This window comes from Mesocricetus auratus, unplaced genomic scaffold (assembly GCF_017639785.1).
Source record: "Mesocricetus auratus isolate SY011 unplaced genomic scaffold, BCM_Maur_2.0 Super-Scaffold_100038, whole genome shotgun sequence".
In the NCBI taxonomy this organism is placed as follows: Eukaryota; Metazoa; Chordata; class Mammalia; order Rodentia; family Cricetidae; genus Mesocricetus; species Mesocricetus auratus.
The window spans coordinates 7,548,621-7,566,372 of record NW_024429216.1 but is presented as its reverse complement, the minus strand read 5'-3'; the positions used below and the strand labels follow the sequence as shown (position 1 = coordinate 7,566,372).

Below are 17,752 nucleotides of genomic sequence, written 5' to 3'. Positions count from 1 at the left end.
TTATCTTGGCTTCTGTTAAACTGCCTGCTTGAGCGAAAGCTCTCTCTGCAGCTGCTGAGCAAGATAGTTTTTTTTTCTTTTTCTTTTCCTTTTTTTTTCTTTTTTCTTTTTTTTCTTTTAATAGTCCCTTACACTGAATGCTTGGGGCTACACATGGTCCTGAATATCTGAATGTAGTCGCAGCCAACTGGAATAAAGACTAAGTTGGTTATAAAGTGTGTCTAAGTGGTATCCTCTGGTGCAGCATAACACATTAAAAGTTGCCGAATTGAAACCACTTATAAAAATACATGTGTGGAATTTCTCATACACATGAAAAAGTTGTTTGGTATAACTCGTGCTGGACTCAGTAAAAAATTGCTGTCAGTCAATGTAACCAGGAAGCCAGGACTTGACTAACCCTGTTTTTGTTGGCACTTTAGTCCCAAGTATGTGTACTTCTCCCTTGCACATGAGCAATTCACAAAGTTGGAAAAAGATAAGCGTTCAAGTAAAGAACGAACACAAGAAACAGAATAAAGCCTAAACTAATATAAAGATGCCATCAGGAGTAAATGAAGATTAATAGGATATAGATTCATGGTTTTAGACTTTATATGTATGTGTGTCTTGCTTGCATATATGTAAGTGCACTGTCTGTGTCTGGTGCCTGGGGAGCCCAGAAGAAGGCACCATATCCCCCTGAAACTGAGTTGAGACAGTTGTGAGCCATCCTGTGGATGATGGAGACTGAACATGGATCTTCTGCAAGAAGATCTCTAGCCCCAGTGATGATAATTAAGGTAAAAACAAGATTTTATTCAAGATCATAAACATACATTTGAATTTGGTATTTTACTGGATTCTAAAGTACATTGTTATGGCCTCATCTGGAAAAGTCTCCTATTTAATAACACTTATCTGGAATGACACTTTCATGTGAATGGTCCCTTTGGGAGAAGTTGCTATATTCCAAGTTCATCATGGTGAAGATATTTGCCTAGTACAAAATTCAGTAATGGGTAAATTTCTCTGTTGATGAGACAAAGGCGATAGATACCCAGCAATATTTTCATGTCTTGACCTCTGTCAGAATGTCTCCTAGCTGAAAGTCTTGCTCCCATCAAAGGTACAGCTGGACTGTCTTTCAGATTGACAACAATGATTCCTGGAGGTGAGGGCAGAAAACAGCTTCCCAGGACTGGCCCAATCCCTGGCCAGATTAAGCAATACCAATGAACCTGGAAACAAAAAAGTGAGATTGCAGTTCATAATTCCTGGCTTGAAAAGATGGGTTTGGAATACCCCTGTCCTGTCTGTGAAGAAATGTAGGACCTCATTCAACATCTGAGGAAAATGAGTAAGAGAGCATAGAAACCACCCACCTCATGGACCCAAACCGATACACTACCATGAGTCTGATTCCTCCAGAGAAAAAGCTTGACCTGAAAGATGCATTCTTTAGCCTCCCATTGGCAGAGGTGAGTAAACCTATATTTGTTTTTAAATGGAGGGATCCAAGGGAGGCTATAGATGGCAACTTACCTGGACTAGGTTGACCCAACGATTTAAAATGTTTCCAACTCTGTGGCACACGCCTTTAATCCCAGCACTCGGGAGGTAGAGGCAGGCGGATCTCTGAGTTCGAGGCATGCTTGGTCTACAGAGCGAGTTCCAGGACAGCCTCCAAAACAATACAGAGAAACCCTGTCTCAAAAAAAAAAAAAAATTCCAACCCTGTTTGATGAGACACTACATGCTGACCTCTTGCCCTCCTGGTACCATACTCTTATATAGATGACCTCCTCCTAACTTCTAAACTACAATAGGTCATAAAAGGTCCACTGAGGGATTATGGGAGTTCTAGACCAGGGGCTACCATGTCACCTCAGAAAGCCCTTTTGTACATCAGAGGGTACCTGATGAAGGGAGGCCAAAGGCGCCTGTTTCAGAGTAGGAATGCTGCCATCCTTCATATCCCAACTCCAAAGACTAATAGACAGGTTCAAGAGTCACCAGATGTGGCTAGGTATTGCTGCCTCTAGGATTCCAGGGTTTTGGGAAATAGCAAGTCCTCTATACACCAGCAAAAAGGGATACTGGCTCCTAATGTGGACTGAGTGTAAACAAAGGACGTTTGAGAATTTAAAGACAGCTCTGAGTTTGGTTCCAGCCCAAGCAGTTCCAGACATTGCAAAACGTGTTTGTGAAAAGAAAAATATTACAAAAGGGACTTAAACCAAAACTGTGGGGGCCATAAAAATATCTTTGTGACATACAAGTTCTAATTATTGGACATTGTAGTTACAGGGTGAGTCACCTATCTAAGAGCTGTGGCAGGTTTTGCCAGTATAATAGGAAAGTCAGTGGGGTGTTTTCCCTGCCTCTCTGAGCTAGCAGGTTTTCACTCCAGCATCTGACTACCAAGTCTATGCTGGTAAAATCAAATGATTGAGATTTCGTTAAAAACAACAAAAAGGGCTTCTCATTGATGGGGAAAAGGACCTTAAAAGCAAAGGGAAAATCTTGGACATCCCAGAGGTTATTTGTTGTCCCCTATGAGTTGCTGTATTCCACTGCCAACATCAAAAAAATTCTGGAATGTGGGAAACAGGGGACACCTGGTACTCAGACTTTATGACACAAGAATGGACACGGGATAGATTTACTGTCTAGACTAAACTGCTCCCTCTTCTTGGTCCCCAGATCTATGGGGTCTAACAAAGATTTCCTACCCATACTAAAGCCCCAACCAATTCTCCCCTCTAAAGAAACTGCCTCGCTTCACACATTCCAAGTCACAGTCCTGATTCCCACTCTCTAGGAATCTGCAGAATTCTCATGCCTGTTTTATACTCTTGGCAAGACCCACTATGTAGTTGCTCATTCCCAGCCACAAATCGGTCAGGATTGCTTGTCATGCTTAGACCCCCTGCTAGTTCGAATGTCACTGTCCCCCATAATCTCACAGGGAGTGACACTATTAGGAGGTGCAGCTTTGTTGGATTGGGTATGGTCTTGTTGGCGCAAGTATGTCATAGTGGGTGGGCATTTAGACTTCCTATGCTCAGGATGCCACCCAGTGTCTCAGTTGGCTTCCTTTTGCTTGTAAAATGTAGAACTCTCAGCTACTACTACTCCAGTTCCATGTCTGCCCACACTCCACCATTCTCCCTGACATGGTGCTAATGGACTGAATTTATCAAACTGTGGTGAGCCATCCCAATTTTAGAAGAATTGGGGTCATTGTGTCTCTTCACAGCAATAGAAATCCTAACTAACCCCCCCCCCCAGTCCCCATACAACATGGGGATAGGAACCAACTAGACTGTCAGCCTCTTGACTGACAAAACTCATTGTGACTTTACATCCCAAATTAACATTAGAGGACTGTAAGTGTCATGCTTACTTACTGGACCAGGAATTAAACTAGGCCAGTTGGAGAGGCCATAGTAAGACTGAGACTCTGACAATTTTATTGAGGGCAACCAGATTTTTTTATTTAAAAATAGTATTTTTCATTTTACATACCAACTCTAGGTCCTCTTCCCTCTCCTTCTCCAGCCCCCAACTCCAACCCTTCCCATCCCATCCATTCCTCAGAGGGGGTAAGGCCTTCCTTGGGGAGTCAACCAAGTCTGCCATACCAAATTGAGGCAGAACCAAGCCCCTCCTCCTTGTATCAAGGATGAGCAATGTATTCCACCACAGGGGGTGACTTCCAAAAAAGCCAGTTCATGCCCCAGAGATAGGTCCTGGTGCCACTGACAGGGTCCCCCAACAGATCAAGTCACAAGACTGTCACCCACATTTAGAGGGTGTATTTTGGTGTCATGCAGGTTCCCCAGCTGTCAGTCCATAGCCCATGAGCTCCCTCTAGCTCTGGTCAGCTGTCTGTGGTTTTCCCATTGTGGTTGACCCACCTTGCTCATATGATCCCTCCTCCCCCTCTTCAACTGAACTCCAGGAGCTCAGCCCACTGTGGTCACTGCATCTGCTTCCATCCGTTAGTGGATGTTGGTTCTGTGATGACAATTAGGGTAGTCACTAACTGGCTTAAAGGGGAAGGTCCGTTCTGACAGCCTCTCCACTATTGCTAGGAGTGTTAGCAGGGTAATCCTTGTGGATTCCTGAGAATTTCTCGAGCATCAGGTTTCTCCCTAACTCCATAATGGCTCTCTCTATCAAGATATCTCTCATTGCTCTCTTGCTCTGTCCCTCCCCCAAATTGGTCTTCTTGATCTCTCCTGTTCTCATCCCCATCCCCTCTCTTCTGCCCCTCCCAGTTTATCCAGGCGCCTCCATGTGTGTCCCTCTTACGGTGCCCCTTTTTACCCATCTTGTCTGGGGTTGTGGATTGTAACCTGGTTATCTTTGCTTTACATCTAATATCCAAGTATGAGAGAATACATACCATGTCTGCCTTTCTGGATCTGAGTTACCTCATGGAAGATTTTTTTTTCTAGTTTCATCCATTTGCCTGCAAATTTCAAGATGTCAGTGTTTTTTACTCCTGAGTAATACTCTATTGTGTAAATGAACCACAATTTCTTTCTTCATTCTTAGACTGATGAACATCTAGGTTGTTTCCATGTTCTGGCTCTTAAAAATAATGCTGCTATGAACATAGCTGAGCAAATGTCCTTGTGGTATGAGTATATGCCCAAGAGTGGTTTGCTGGGCCTTGAGGTAGACTGATTCCCAATTTTCTGAGAATCCGCCATACTGATTTCCAAAGTGGCTGTACAAGTTTACACTCCCACCAGCAATGGAAGAGTGTTCCCCTTTCTCCACATCCTCTCCAGCATAAGATGTCATCAGTGTTTTGTTTGTTTGTTTGTTTGTTTGTTTTTGCTCTTACGAGACAGGGTTTCTCTGTTTTGGAGGCTGTCGGTCCAGCCTGGCCTGGAACTTACAGAGATCCGCCTGCCTCTGCCTCCCGAGTGCTGGGATTAAAGGCGTGCGCCACCAACGCCCGGTGTCATCAGTGTTTTTGATCTTAGCCATTCTGATAGGTATAAAATGGTATCTAAAGTCATTTTGATTCACATTTCCCAGATGGCTAAGGATGTTGAGCAATTAATTAAATGCCTTTTAGTCATTTAAAATGCTTCTGTTGAGAATTCTTTGTTTCGATCTGTACCCCATTGTAATTGGATTATTTGGTATTTTGGTGTCTAGTTTCTTGAGTTCTTTATATATTTTGGAGATCTGCCCTCTACCAGATGTGCGGTTGGTGAAGATCTTTTCCCATTCTCTTGGGATGTGTTTTTTCTTATTGACAGTGTCCTTTTCCTTACAGAAGTTTTTCAGTTCCAGGAGGTCCCATTTATTGATTGTTGAGAGGAACCAGATTTAAGTGCTTATCAGAAACAAAACAGTGGTGATTGTCAGGATCAATACAGTTGTAGTTGCCAGTATACAGTGATGGTTGGAAACTTTACAGGGTACAGAAGGTTAACATCAAAGACCAATGATTCCAAGGGAACCTCCAGAGCAATGCAAAGCAGCCTAATGCTTCACTGCCTGAGCAAGTACATCATTCTCTCAGGAACTGAAAGCCACAGAGTGCCCCAGGAGCCATGGACTCTAACCTGAAAACCCGTGACACATGCCTCTCAAGGTAGGTAGGCCAGGCCAACTTCGTGGTTCCCTGTGGATGAATTACAAGGACTGGAACTGGTCTAATACCCAAAACCTTTAACCTAGGTATTTCCCTGGTTCTGCTGCCTGCTGATCTACCTATGGGTTAACTTATCTGGACAACAGTAATGTTACTGAGGCCCTGACATGAATGGTAGGCACATACAAGTGGTAGGACTAAATGTGCCTCTTCAGCAACCTTCCAAACTGAGAAACCCCTTTGTGCACCATAGTACAGTTCTGCCACACATATACCGATGTAACGGGGAAGAAGGGAGAAGACATTTTAACATGGACCCTGGACCACAAAGGATTAATGCTGCAGTTCTGGTGTTGGATTCACATGGGTCCCTGGAAGGAAAACTCAGAGGCACCTTAGGAATGACTTTATACAAGGGATCCAGCCTCTAAGGATGGAGCAGTTATTGTCTTCCTATTTACACCTTAGCAAGTTCATTTCTGTATCTCAAAGTTGGGCCGTACATACCTGAAACTGGGGCGAGGCGGGGGATGGTCTCCCCTCAGGACATAGCAATCCTCCCTTCTCCTAATGAGAGCAGATATACCTGCGTCCCCCACCCCCTATGGCTTCCATTCTGCTGGGCAGATGCTATCTCTTCAGCTTCACTCTGCTAAAAGGAAGCCCCCACAGAAGTGCAGCAGTCTCCTCCAGCTCTTGCCCCCCTCCCTAGCAGGGAACGTCTCTGCCAGGATTTTCTGCTCAGTTCCCTAATGACATCTCAGCAAGGTTCTTCTATTCTGCACTGGTGAATGACGATCTTCACCCACGACTCTTTGGGAAGGAGGAGTCCAGAAGAGTGGCTGCCTCTGCCAGGGTGGGAAAGCAATGCCAGGAACTCAACAGGTAGAGTAGAGGGCTTCTTAGGGACAGAGCCTTCCCAGGGAGTTTTCCTGCTCTGGGATTGGTTAGCAGAGTTGGCTCTGGTTTCAGGGCCAAACTATTTCCTTCACTGGTCCTTTTAGCTTTTTGGCTCTATCTTCAGGGCCAAGGGATATTCCTTTCACTGACTCTCTGGTTCTAGAGCCAAAGTGTGTTTCTTTGCCTCTGTTTTCAGAGTTTGGATGTTTCTTTGGTTCTGGGCCCAGGGATAAAGTGCTTCTTTCACTGACTCAGGTTTCATATCCAGGGTGTGTTTCTTTCACTGGCTCTGGTTTCAGAATCAGGATGCTCAACGATTGGTTGGTTTCCTGCTCAGGGATTGGTTAGACTTTCTGCTCAGGGATTGGTTGGGTTCCTGTTCAGGGAGTGGTGGATTCCTGTTTCACTTGATCAGGAGCAGAGTTGGATCTGGACTGAGGGTCAAACTGTGTTCCTTTCACTGACGTTGTTTAACTTTCTGGTTATAGTTTTGGGGCCAGGACATATTTCTTTCACTAGCTCTGGTCCCAGGGCCAAAGTGTGTTTCTTTGGCTCTGGTTTCAAAGTCAGGATGTTTTTCTTGGATTCTGGGTTTAGGGATAAAATGTTTCTTTCACTGGCTCAGGTTTCAGAGCTTGGGTGTTTTCATTCATTGGCTCAGGTTTCAGATCCAGGGTGCTAGATTTTGTGCTCAGGGATTGGTTAGTTTCTCTGCCTGGGCCTTTTACCCTACAGTCCACCTGACTGTGCCTCCCCATTGCTGGGAATGAAAGGCATGTGCACCCATGCCCAGCCAAGTTTATTTCCACTAGGTGAATTGCTGCCTTTATCCCCTTCTACCTCGATTTTAAAATTGACCTAAGTCTTTTTTTGACTATGAAAATGGTACTTAACCTTTAACATATTTTTATGGTTAGCACATGGTTGGGTCTGCTTAATTTCAAATCTAACCTAACAATCTATACTTCATAGTTTAGGTTTAGATCATTTAATATGATTAGTGGTATTCCTAGGATCGTCTATTATCGTGACAGTTTTCTGTAAATACATGAAACAACAAAAGTGATTTTGAATTTCAACTGAACCCTGATTGTGTCCAGAATAGAAATCTGATGTAAACTGCCCTTCCTCTCCACGATTAAAACAAGCCAATTTTTTAGTTCAGTCTTTTCAAATTTATCACAGTCCCTACCATTATTACACAGCGAGGAGGAATCCTTCTGCAGTGGGTCTCAGGCAAAGTGTAATCAAATCAGTTATGTCTCGATCTGATTTTATTCCAGTTCTGCACTTAAATTAAAGCTCGTCTGTACACTCCATAGGAGAGATTATAAATTACCTGCAGAACACGGAAGAACCAGGGCACCTTTTAAGCGTGCACCCCTGTGGGAACTCCCACAAGCCTCTGGGGCAGCTCCCAGACGGGCTGGCCAGGTTGCACGCTGCGATTTCTCTGATGGCAGAAGAGCGCTAGACGACCTGGAGTCTTAGACACCGGGACTGTATTTCCCTGGGGCGCCTGCGCCGAAAGCCGACCATCCAATTCCGGCAGCCTGGGCCGCTAAAGTGGAAGTTCATCTTTCTAGTTGGAAGAAGACATTTCTGTTTGGCGTAATTCTCCACTGAGTGAGGCCGGAGCCAGAGTGCTGAGTGTGGACGGTAGTTGTGTCTGTGCGTGCATACGTGTGTGCACGAGGGTGGTGTGTGTGTGACTGTATGTTGGTGTGCTTGAGGGTGGTGTGTGCGTGCGCACTCGTGCGCGTCTCGAGCTCTCCGGTGCCGGTGTCCCCGCGCTCGTCGCTCTCCGCTCCCGCTTCCTCGCCGTCACGGGGCTGAAGCAGGGGACCAGGCTTCAGGAGCGAGAGCTCAGGGACGGAGTCTGGGGGAAGCTTTCCCTGAGCTCCACACTTGAGCTCGGGCCGAGCACTGGAGGCCGCCAGCGCCCCCAGGGTCGCCCAGGAGGGCGGCTACTTGTTGCGTCCGTAACTTTCTCAGAGCTGTGGGCACCGTGAGTGTCGCGGGAAGGGAAGGGAGTGCGCTGGGGTGTGTGGTCTGGGGTCTCACGAGAGCTCGCTCAGGCTCCCCGAGTCCGCCATTGTTCAAAAGGAGGGAGGGCTTGGAGCGGAGTGCGAGCATCATTGCTGTACACCCAAGATTCAAGAGTGAGCTGGCTCCTTCTTTGTGTTTGAGAAACGAGGTTGTAGTGTTAGAATAGCGTTGTCGGTACGTGAAGGTGGAATGCGTAAATCGGTGTCTCCATCCTTGTGTTTGCATTGTCTCCCCCTTTCCACTCAATATTCATAGAATCGTTTCAGAGATCCTGACGCCTTCTCTCTACAATCAGTCCGTTTCCCCAAGGTGTTAGAGGTAGGGACCTCCAGAGGTTACCCTTAGGGCTTCCCAGGTGTGATTTGTTAAATCGGTTACTATTTTTTTTGTCATCACACATCACTTAGCCTTTGATTTTTAAAGGTCTCTTCCTTTGGAAGCAGGGGAAGCATGGAGGTGGTAGACATTTCTGTTCACTTTCAAGGATTTCCAGAATGAGAGAATGACAGCACAGAATTTGACATCTTTGAGGGCTGGTGATTTTCAGGGTGTCTGTGTGGAAACGGGTGTGCAATGCTGTGGTTGGACGTGGGGATGTGGATCTGTGGTGTCTGGTTGGAATCTTGGTTCTGTCCCCTTCTAGCTCTGTAGCCCTGTCATGCTCCTTAGAGTGACGGTTTTGTTAGTGCAGTGCCAGCCGTATAGTAACGGCCTGATGTGTTTTAGTTGTTGCTTTGTGTGGTCATTTGGGGTTCATTCTCTTTAGTTTTCTGTAGTACAAGAGAGGGTTAGAAATAATGTGCTTACTGGTTGTATTTTTAAGAAAAGGACTTTAAAAGGGTAGGATTTATGATGTACATTTTGATATCAGCACCAGGAGGCAGACACAGAAAGATTTCTATATGTTCATGGTCACTTTAGTCTACACAGTAAGTTCCAGGCTATCTCCGCTACATAGTGAGACCCTATCTCAAAAACAGTAACAAGGGAAAGAAATGTACTAACATAGAGCAGGGTTGTTTTTTGTTGTTGTTAATTTTTAGATGAATTTTTTATATTGTTTACACCATGATAAGTTGGAGTCGTTATGTCCTTTGGGATGAATAAACCTACCTGTCACATTTTTGTAGTGAATACACTTAATGGCTACTCTCTGAATCTTTTCAAAACCCTTACTCATAGTCACCGAGTTTTATGATATATATAGAACTCGTGTTGTGTAGCTGAAGTCGTGCAGCCCTTGATCAGCGTCTCCCAAGTCCATTACAGATCCCCGTCTCCCACTGTCAACCGCGATGCTGCACGTCCAGCCTCAGACACTCATAACCCCCTTACCCACCTTTTACTTGTTCCTGTGAGGTAGCATCTTCAGATTCTGCATGGAGATCCTGGGTGTTTGTCTTTTTGTGTAAAAATTGCCTGTTTTTATTTAAATTCTCTGTGTGTGGCTATGTGTACACGGGCACTGGTGCCCTCAGAGGCCGTATGTAGAGGGTCTACTGGAGCTGCAGTAACCGGCATTGTGAGCTGCGGGGGGGGGGGGACACTGAACTCCTGACCTCTGGAAGAGCTGACCCAGCTCTCAGCCTCTGAGCTATCTCTCCTGCCTCAGCATCTGTCTTCGTCTTTAGCTCATTTTCTACATGTTCATCCGAGTATTGGTACTGGTTGGACATTATTGCACTGTGCTTTGAACCTCATTCTCGATTTGCTTTGTCCGTTCATCTCTTGTTGGGGTTACATATCACAGCTATGTAAATAGTACTGGAGTAAACGTGGAAGTGTAAATGTCTCTGTATGGTCCTGATTTGATTACCTTTGTGTCTCTTCTCAGTAGTGGGCCATGTGACAGTTCAATTTGTATTGTTTCCAACAATGACTGTATTAATTCGCATTTCCTCCAGGAATGTTCTTTTTCCCCCATGTTCTCTGCACTGTGTTTCCTTTCTGATAATGGACACTTTTAAAAGAGGCATTTGTACCATGTGCATGCCTGGTGTCCGAGGAGGCCAGAAGAGGGTGTGAAATTCCCTGATACTGAAATTAGGGATGCTTGTGAGTCACCATGTGGCTGCTGGGAATCGAGCATGGGTCCTCCACAAGAGCATAAGGTACTCTAAAAATACTGGGCCATCTATCTCTCCAGCCCCCTGGTGATTGACACTCTTATGAGGCCGGAGGAGGCCTCCCGTTGTGATTTTAATGCGTTTCTATCTGATGCTTATTTTTCATGCACCTCTAATAGGGCACAGTGATGTTCCCTGTGTGCTATGTCTATTTCTGTCTTTGCCTGCCTCTTAATTACCATGTGTGCTTGTCACTGAATTTTCTTTATTCCTTATAAAGTCACTGTGCTGGAGGAGTTTAGATGTTAACTACTTGTCAGATGTGTCGTTTGCTAATATCTCTGCATTGTCTAGACTCTCCCTCCTGACTGTTTCCTCTGCTGTGTAAGGGTTGGAATCCCGTTTGTCCATTGTTGCTTGTGTTTTTACAGTAACCCTCCAAACGCCAGTGTCTTGGAGGTGTTCCTCTTTTTATTATTAGTATCAGTTTAAGACTTTAAATTTTAATCTGTTTTCAGTTGACTTTTGCATGTGGTGTGATTGAAGATCTAGCGTCATTCTAGTGGGTGTTAAAATTGAATTTGGTCAGCACCACTGATTGCAGAGACTAGTGGGGAACCCATGTGGGCCAGGCTGTCCTGGGACTTTGTTTTTTTCATTTTTTGAGACAGGGTTTCTCTGTGGCTTTGGAGACTGTCCTAGAACTCGCTCTGTAGACCAGGCTGTCCTTGAACTCACAGAGATCCACCTGCCTCTGCTTCCCGAATACGGGGATTAAAGGTGTGCACCACCAATGCCCGGCTTGTCCTGGGACTTTGAAGAACCGTCTTGCTGCTGTTGTCCCAGTGCTGGCAATGTTGACCTATGCGCCCACATCTAAAAGAATTTCTGCATTTTATCTCTGACGTCTGGCATCACAAACTTCATGAAGTAAAGGCAGTCATAAACGTCATGAGGTCACACACTGAGCTATCAGAGAAATGTGTAAATGTGGCTGGGTGATGGCTCAGTCGGTACAGTGATTGCAAGCATGAATCTATGCAGTGCCAGATGCTGTTGTGCATGTCTCTAATCCCAGCCCACCTATTGCACGCCGGGAGGTGGAGATGGGCATCCCTGAAAGGCAGGGTAACTTGGTGTATGCAGAGGCAGGAGGGAAGGAAGGAAGGAAACAAAAGAAGCCAGGTGTTGGTGGCACACATCTTTAATCCCAGGCAGGGGACTCTCTGTGAGTTCAAGACCAGCATGGTCTATAAGAGCTAGTTCCAGGACAGCCTCCAATGCCACAGAGAAACCCTGTCTCGGAAAACCAACAAAAAAAAAAATTAAAGAAAAGAAAAGAAAAAGAAAATATGTATGACTCTAGCAAAAACCAATGAAACAAATAACCCCATAGTTGAGTGAAGCAAGGCTTAGATTAGACTCAATGGCTGGAGCACTGGCTCCCTGTTTGGTGATGGCTGCTCCACAGGATAATATCTCAGGGAGTTCTGAGATGCGTGTGCTACTCAGATCCTGTGAGTAGAGATTGGATGATGCGGAGCGTTGTACAGAGCCCATGAGAGTCCTGACATACACCCCAACCCAGATTAATGATGTCAGTGTGCTGAGGTGATGAAACCCAGCTCTAGACTCAGGCTTAGGACACGGGGAGTGAATTTGACATTGTATTGTACAAAATATTCTTATATTTTGGAAATCATGGAAAGAGGGAAATCAATTGTACCTCCTGTGACAGCATGTTTTGTAACTAATACTTTAGAGGCAGGGGAATGTGGATCTCTGAGTTCCAGGCGAGTCTGGTGTGTGGTGTGAGTTCTAGAACAGCCAGGACTAACAGAGAAACCCTGTCTCAATAAACAAAACAAAATAAAATTCATTGTTTAGTAAATACAACCTGAGCCATAATCATAGACGAGCGAAGGCAGTCAGAGGGTGTTCCATGGTGTACGACTCCATTTACTAAAAGCGGGTACAGAATGCTGAACACTGCCTGAGGATTGCAGCTGCAGACCCCAGCCTCGCTGTGCCTCACTCAGCCCTGAGTGTTCAGAGGAGTTACCGTTCAGTTGCCGTCTCCCTGTCAGCCCTGAGGGTGGGATTCCGGTGGGAAGATCTGCTTAAGGTCGGGGGCTAGCTGCCTGTCAGAAGGAACGTGGGGTCCCCTCTGCTGGCATCTTCTGGGGACTTCTAGGCAGGCGTGCCTGTGCTCTGCATGTCCGCACTGAGTCCTTGTCAGTGGCTTGTCTGGGTTGGGACAGAGTCGCTTGTGTGGACTCCTGTCTGCTTCTGTTTGTGAGTGGGTGGCTGTGAGCGGTGGACAGGAGTGTGTGAGTGCGGATGCCTGGAAATAAACGTGGTCAGTGAGCCATGCTGACCCGAGTCAGCCTGGGAACATCAAGTGACAACCCAATGAAGACTGTCTTTTTGTCCCCCAGGGGAGGACCCTGAAGAAGAATGGCCAGCTCTGGTTCTCAAGACATGGTCTGTGTAAGTTACGTTCTCTCTTTACATAGGGTGACTTTGAGGTTAGGTGACTCTGCTGTCTTTCTCTCGTGAAGCTTCCCCAGGACCCAAGCTGCCCCGTCCCTCTCAGTGAGGGTTAAAAGGTCAGAGCACTTCCTGTCTGTCTCTCTCCCGCTGCTTCTGGAGTTTTCTGAGTGCATCCCTGACCACCTGCTGTCTGCTTGGTCTGTGATCAGGGAGCAGTGTCCTTGCAGTGGGGGCCAGAGTCCCACAGGGAAGCAGGGTCTTTGGGGTTCAGAACGCTGAGGTGATGGTGTCTTTGACTGCACTGGGAATCCTGATTGACACCTTTGGTGTTTTCAGGCTGGTGATGTGGGTTTGAGAGTGAATGTCCTGGGTGCATGTGTGTGAGGAGATGACCTGCTTGAGGGTCTTTAAGAGAGAGTTCAGTGGTGAGAGGGACAGGTCATCCAGGCTGCGATTGGAGGGGACGGCAGACTCCAGAGTTCAGGAAGACCTGAGACACATCATCATCTTGAACGCAGTCAGGCGCCTTGAGCGTTTCCATGGCTCCTTTCCCACTCTGGAGTCCTTTCCCTTCTGTTTCTCCATCTTGAAGAAGGCTTCCGCAATTTCACTCTGCTGTGTTTGTGGTTTCAGGGCCCAGTGACATTTGGGGATGTGGCTGTTGACTTCTCTCAGGAGGAGTGGGCCTGCCTGGATGCTACTCAGAGGGTCTTCTACAGGGACATGATGTTGGAGACCTACAGCAACCTGGTCACAGTGGGTAAGGCCATCTGTCCCCATGAGTGGGGGATGTGTCCTTTACACTATTGGCTTTCCTTATTCTGAATGAACAGACAGGGCCGTCTTTCCTGTGGTAGCTCAAGCTGGGCTTGGTGGCCCATTCCTGTCATTCCTTCACTCAGAAGGCTAAGACAGGAGTAATTGTCAGTTCAAAGTCACCTTCAGGTACATTGTGAGTTCCAGTAGTCTACTCTACAGGGTGAGGCCCTGCTTAAGACAAAACAAACAAACTGAATGAAATAAATAAGGAAACAAATCAATGAATAGAATTAAGGTCTACAGAGATGATTGCTGTTTGAGAGAATTGGCTGCTCTTGCAGTGGAACCTGACTAGAAAGTTATCTTATAGCATCTGCAACTCCAGTTGAGGGATCTGCGGCGCCCTTCTGGCCTCCATGGGAATCAAGCATGCATGTGATATTCAGATGTACATGTAGCTTAAGATAAAATGAATTTATAAGACGTAGCTGAGTTCCTCCTTCCCAAAGGCGTAATGTGGGAATTCTTTGTTGAAAACTGGAACTTAATGACGTACCTGTCCACACCTTGGAGATCCTCTCAGTGAGCTCTGGGTTCAGAGTGAGACCCTGTCTCAAAAGCCAGAGTGGGAAGTATTCACATTGCTCCCTGTCTTATACATACACATGCATGCATGCCTACACATGCTTGTGCATACACCCTCATGGAAACATGCATCTACTCTACATACATGCCTACACACGCTTGTGCATACACCCTCATGGAAACACGCAGCCACTCTACATGCATGCCTACACACGCTTGTGCATACACCCTCATGGAAACACGCAGCCACTCTACATGCATGCCTACACACGCTTGTGCATACACCCTCATGGAAACATGCATCTACTCTACATACATGCATACATACGCTTGTGCATACACCCTCATGGAAACACGCAGCCACTCTACATGCATGCCTACACACGCTTGTGCATACACCCTCATGGAAACACGCAGCCACCCTACATGCATGCCTACACACGCTTGTGCATACACCCTCATGGAAACATGCATCCACTCCACATGCATGCATACACAACTAAATAAAAGAGCCTTTGTGTTTCACTTCATAACGAATCAATAGAATCGAATCAAAAGAGAAATGGACACGTTCTATTTTCCTCAATGAACACTCCCTTTACCTGCATTGCAGGGAGCTTTTTTTAAATTTTAATTTATTTATCATGTATACAGCATTCTGCCTGCATGCCTGAAGAGGGTATTGGATCTCATTACAGATGGTTGTGAGCCACCATGTGGTTACTGGGAATTGAACTCAGGACCTCTGGAAGAGCAGCCAGTGCTCTTAACCTCTGAGCCATCTCTGCAGCCCTGCAGGAGGTTTTAAGCTGTGAATTTGTCCTTTTCATTGAGCAAGTCTGTAAGGATGAGGTGTAAATGTGAACAATGCCAAGGGAACTAACTCAACAGTAGATCACTTGCCCAGCATGCTCAAATCCTTATTCCATCCCCAACATTGCTACATAGAAAAAATAGAAATTAAAAAAAAAATTGTGTCAGTGTAGTTCACACGGTATTCAAAGCATCCGAATATACTATTTGATCTTAGTATCAATCCTAGCTAATAGATATCATCAACTCAGTCTAAATTATTGTTATTATTATTATCATTTGATATTTTTTGTTTGTTGTTTGTTTGTTTGTTTTGAGGCCAGGTGTCATGTAGCTCAGTCTGGCTGTGAACTTGCCATGAAGCCAGTGCCAGCCTTGAACTTCTCAACTGCCTGTTTTCACTCCTCAGGTGTTGTGGTTACTTGTGTGTGCCACCGTTTCCAGTTTTTAGATGAAAAAAATGAACACAGACTCTTACATAAATGACTTTATTATCCGGCTACAGAGATGGGGTTCCACTAGGTAGTGTAGCCTAAGGGTTCATCTTCTCGCCCAGTATATATACTCTCCCCTATGTGACAAGCCCCTGTCTGCATTTCTGAGATTAGCACACCTCCCTTTTTTCTGAGATACCGGCCGTCTATGCAGCACAGAGTGGCCTGGTTCATGCCTCCACCTGCTGGGCTTACAGGCATGATCCACCATGCCAAGCGTTATAGACCTCAATAAGGGATACTCTGTATTTTTAGAGATCTGCACTAGTAGCTCATGGCGGCACACACCCTTAGTCCCAGCATGTGGGAGGCAGAGGCAGGCAGATCAAGTATGTGCAAGACCAGTCTGGTCTACATATCAAGTTCCGGACATCCCGTGATAATTACAGCGGTCAAGTCTTATAAAGAAATGTCTACAGATGTGTCCCTTTTTTCTTTCTTTTAAGTGGGACGTTCCATCTCCAAACCCCACCTGATCACCTTATTAGAGCAGAAGAGAGAGCCCTGGATGGTGGTGAAGGAAGAAACAGACAGCCCCAGCCCAGGTGAGTGACAAGTCAGGGCTCCAGCACTGCCAGACACAGCGTGGTCGGAGAGTCACCTCATGCCTGACACTGGGTTGACACACTTCCTTCAGAGCACCAAGACCTGTGGAAGACCATGGCTGAGACCTGGGAGGGAAATCACGGTCATGGCAAAAGCTGTCACAGGGGCTTCTAGTTCATGAGTCACTAAGTTGTTCTCATCTCCTCCCTCTTACTGGGGCAGTTACCCTCTTTCTCATTTTAAATGTATTTTATTGTTGGTTGTGTGTGTGTGTGCACATGTGTGCAGGTACCCACAGAGGCCATCAGAGAGTGTCAGATCCCCTGCGACTGCATTTACAGGTTACTGTCACAGCCTTTGGGCCACCATGGCCCTAGTGTATCCTACTGGGAGGACAAGCAAAGGTTTTTGCTGCCTTGTTCCAAGCGTTTGTGGGTGGTTTGGTGTTTATTTCTCTTTTGGTAGTGTGTAGAGTACCTTCCTATCCCAAAGACATTGGTACATAGGGGTGAAGGCTCAGTGAATACTGAAATCTCTGCCTCTGCCTCTGCCTCTGCCACTGCCTCCTGAGTGCTGGGCTTAAAGGTGTTCCCATCACCCTGGCCAGGCCAGATTTTTTTTAAAGGATGACAGATAAATTGTGTATTTGCGTGGTTAGATTTTTTTTTCTCACAAGTTGGTTAAAAAACTTCCACCATAGGGTGTGCATTTCAAGTCATACATAAAGAAGCACATAAGATTCTTTTCAGTATAGTTTGTGTCAATCTCTTTAAGCAGACATGCCGTCCCATTTCCACCCTGTTCTACTGTAAAGAGTAGTGTCTTCCATACACTTTCATTATTACTGCTCTCCTTCCTCCTGTTCAGCTTCTCAGAAAATACTTTAGAATCTAATGGAGTGTGTGTGTGTGTGTGTGTAAAATAAAATAGTCTTGCTTTCTGATTTTCTTTCAGATTTGGAGTCAGATTATGAAGCTCAAAAAATGTCTCCAGACAATCATATTTATAATGTAAATTTACCCAAACAGAGCATAAAGCATGTAAGTAAAGCTTGTGACTTCCAGGGCTCCAGTTTTAGTAATGGTCCCAACTTTAGTACATTCAAGAGACTGCGGGGCTATCAAGATGGAGATGCTGATCAAAATATTACTAACAAGAAAAAAATGCCTAAAGTCTGACTCACAGTATAGAAAAAGCGTATGAATGTAAAGAGTGTGGGAAGCATTTTGATTGTAGTTCAACTCTTATTCGGCATCAGAGTATTCATACTGGAGAGAAACCCCATGAATGTAAGCAATGTGGGAAAACCTTTAGACTCCACCAACAACTTACAAGACATCAGAAATCTCACAGTGATGTGAGACCCTTTGAATGTAAGGAATGTGGGAAAACCTTCAGGCTCCCCTGCCTGCTTATAAAACATCAGAGCTCTCACAGTGGTGAGA

General features: G+C 45.6%; 1 protein-coding gene across 11 annotated transcripts in view; it reads left to right on the top strand.

Moving 5' to 3' along the window:
* Nucleotides 1-17,752, top strand: part of LOC101831457 (zinc finger protein 60-like) — a 68,527-nt gene that overhangs the window by 4,223 nt on the left and 46,552 nt on the right. For 2 of the 11 annotated variants that reach the window (XM_040734216.1, XM_040734215.1), the window contains exons 1-3: nt 11,887-13,107; nt 13,744-13,870; nt 16,208-16,306. In XM_040734216.1, coding sequence (XP_040590150.1) covers nt 13,075-13,107; nt 13,744-13,870; nt 16,208-16,306 — 259 coding nt within the window. In that variant the 5' untranslated portion in view covers nt 11,887-13,074. Of the gene's footprint in view, nt 1-1,214; nt 1,461-5,256; nt 5,603-5,634; nt 8,174-8,204; nt 8,511-11,886; nt 13,108-13,743; nt 13,871-16,207; nt 16,307-17,752 lie in introns of those variants that run through there. The other 9 variants (XM_040734205.1, XM_040734207.1, XM_040734206.1 and 6 more) reach the window with 9 other exon arrangements.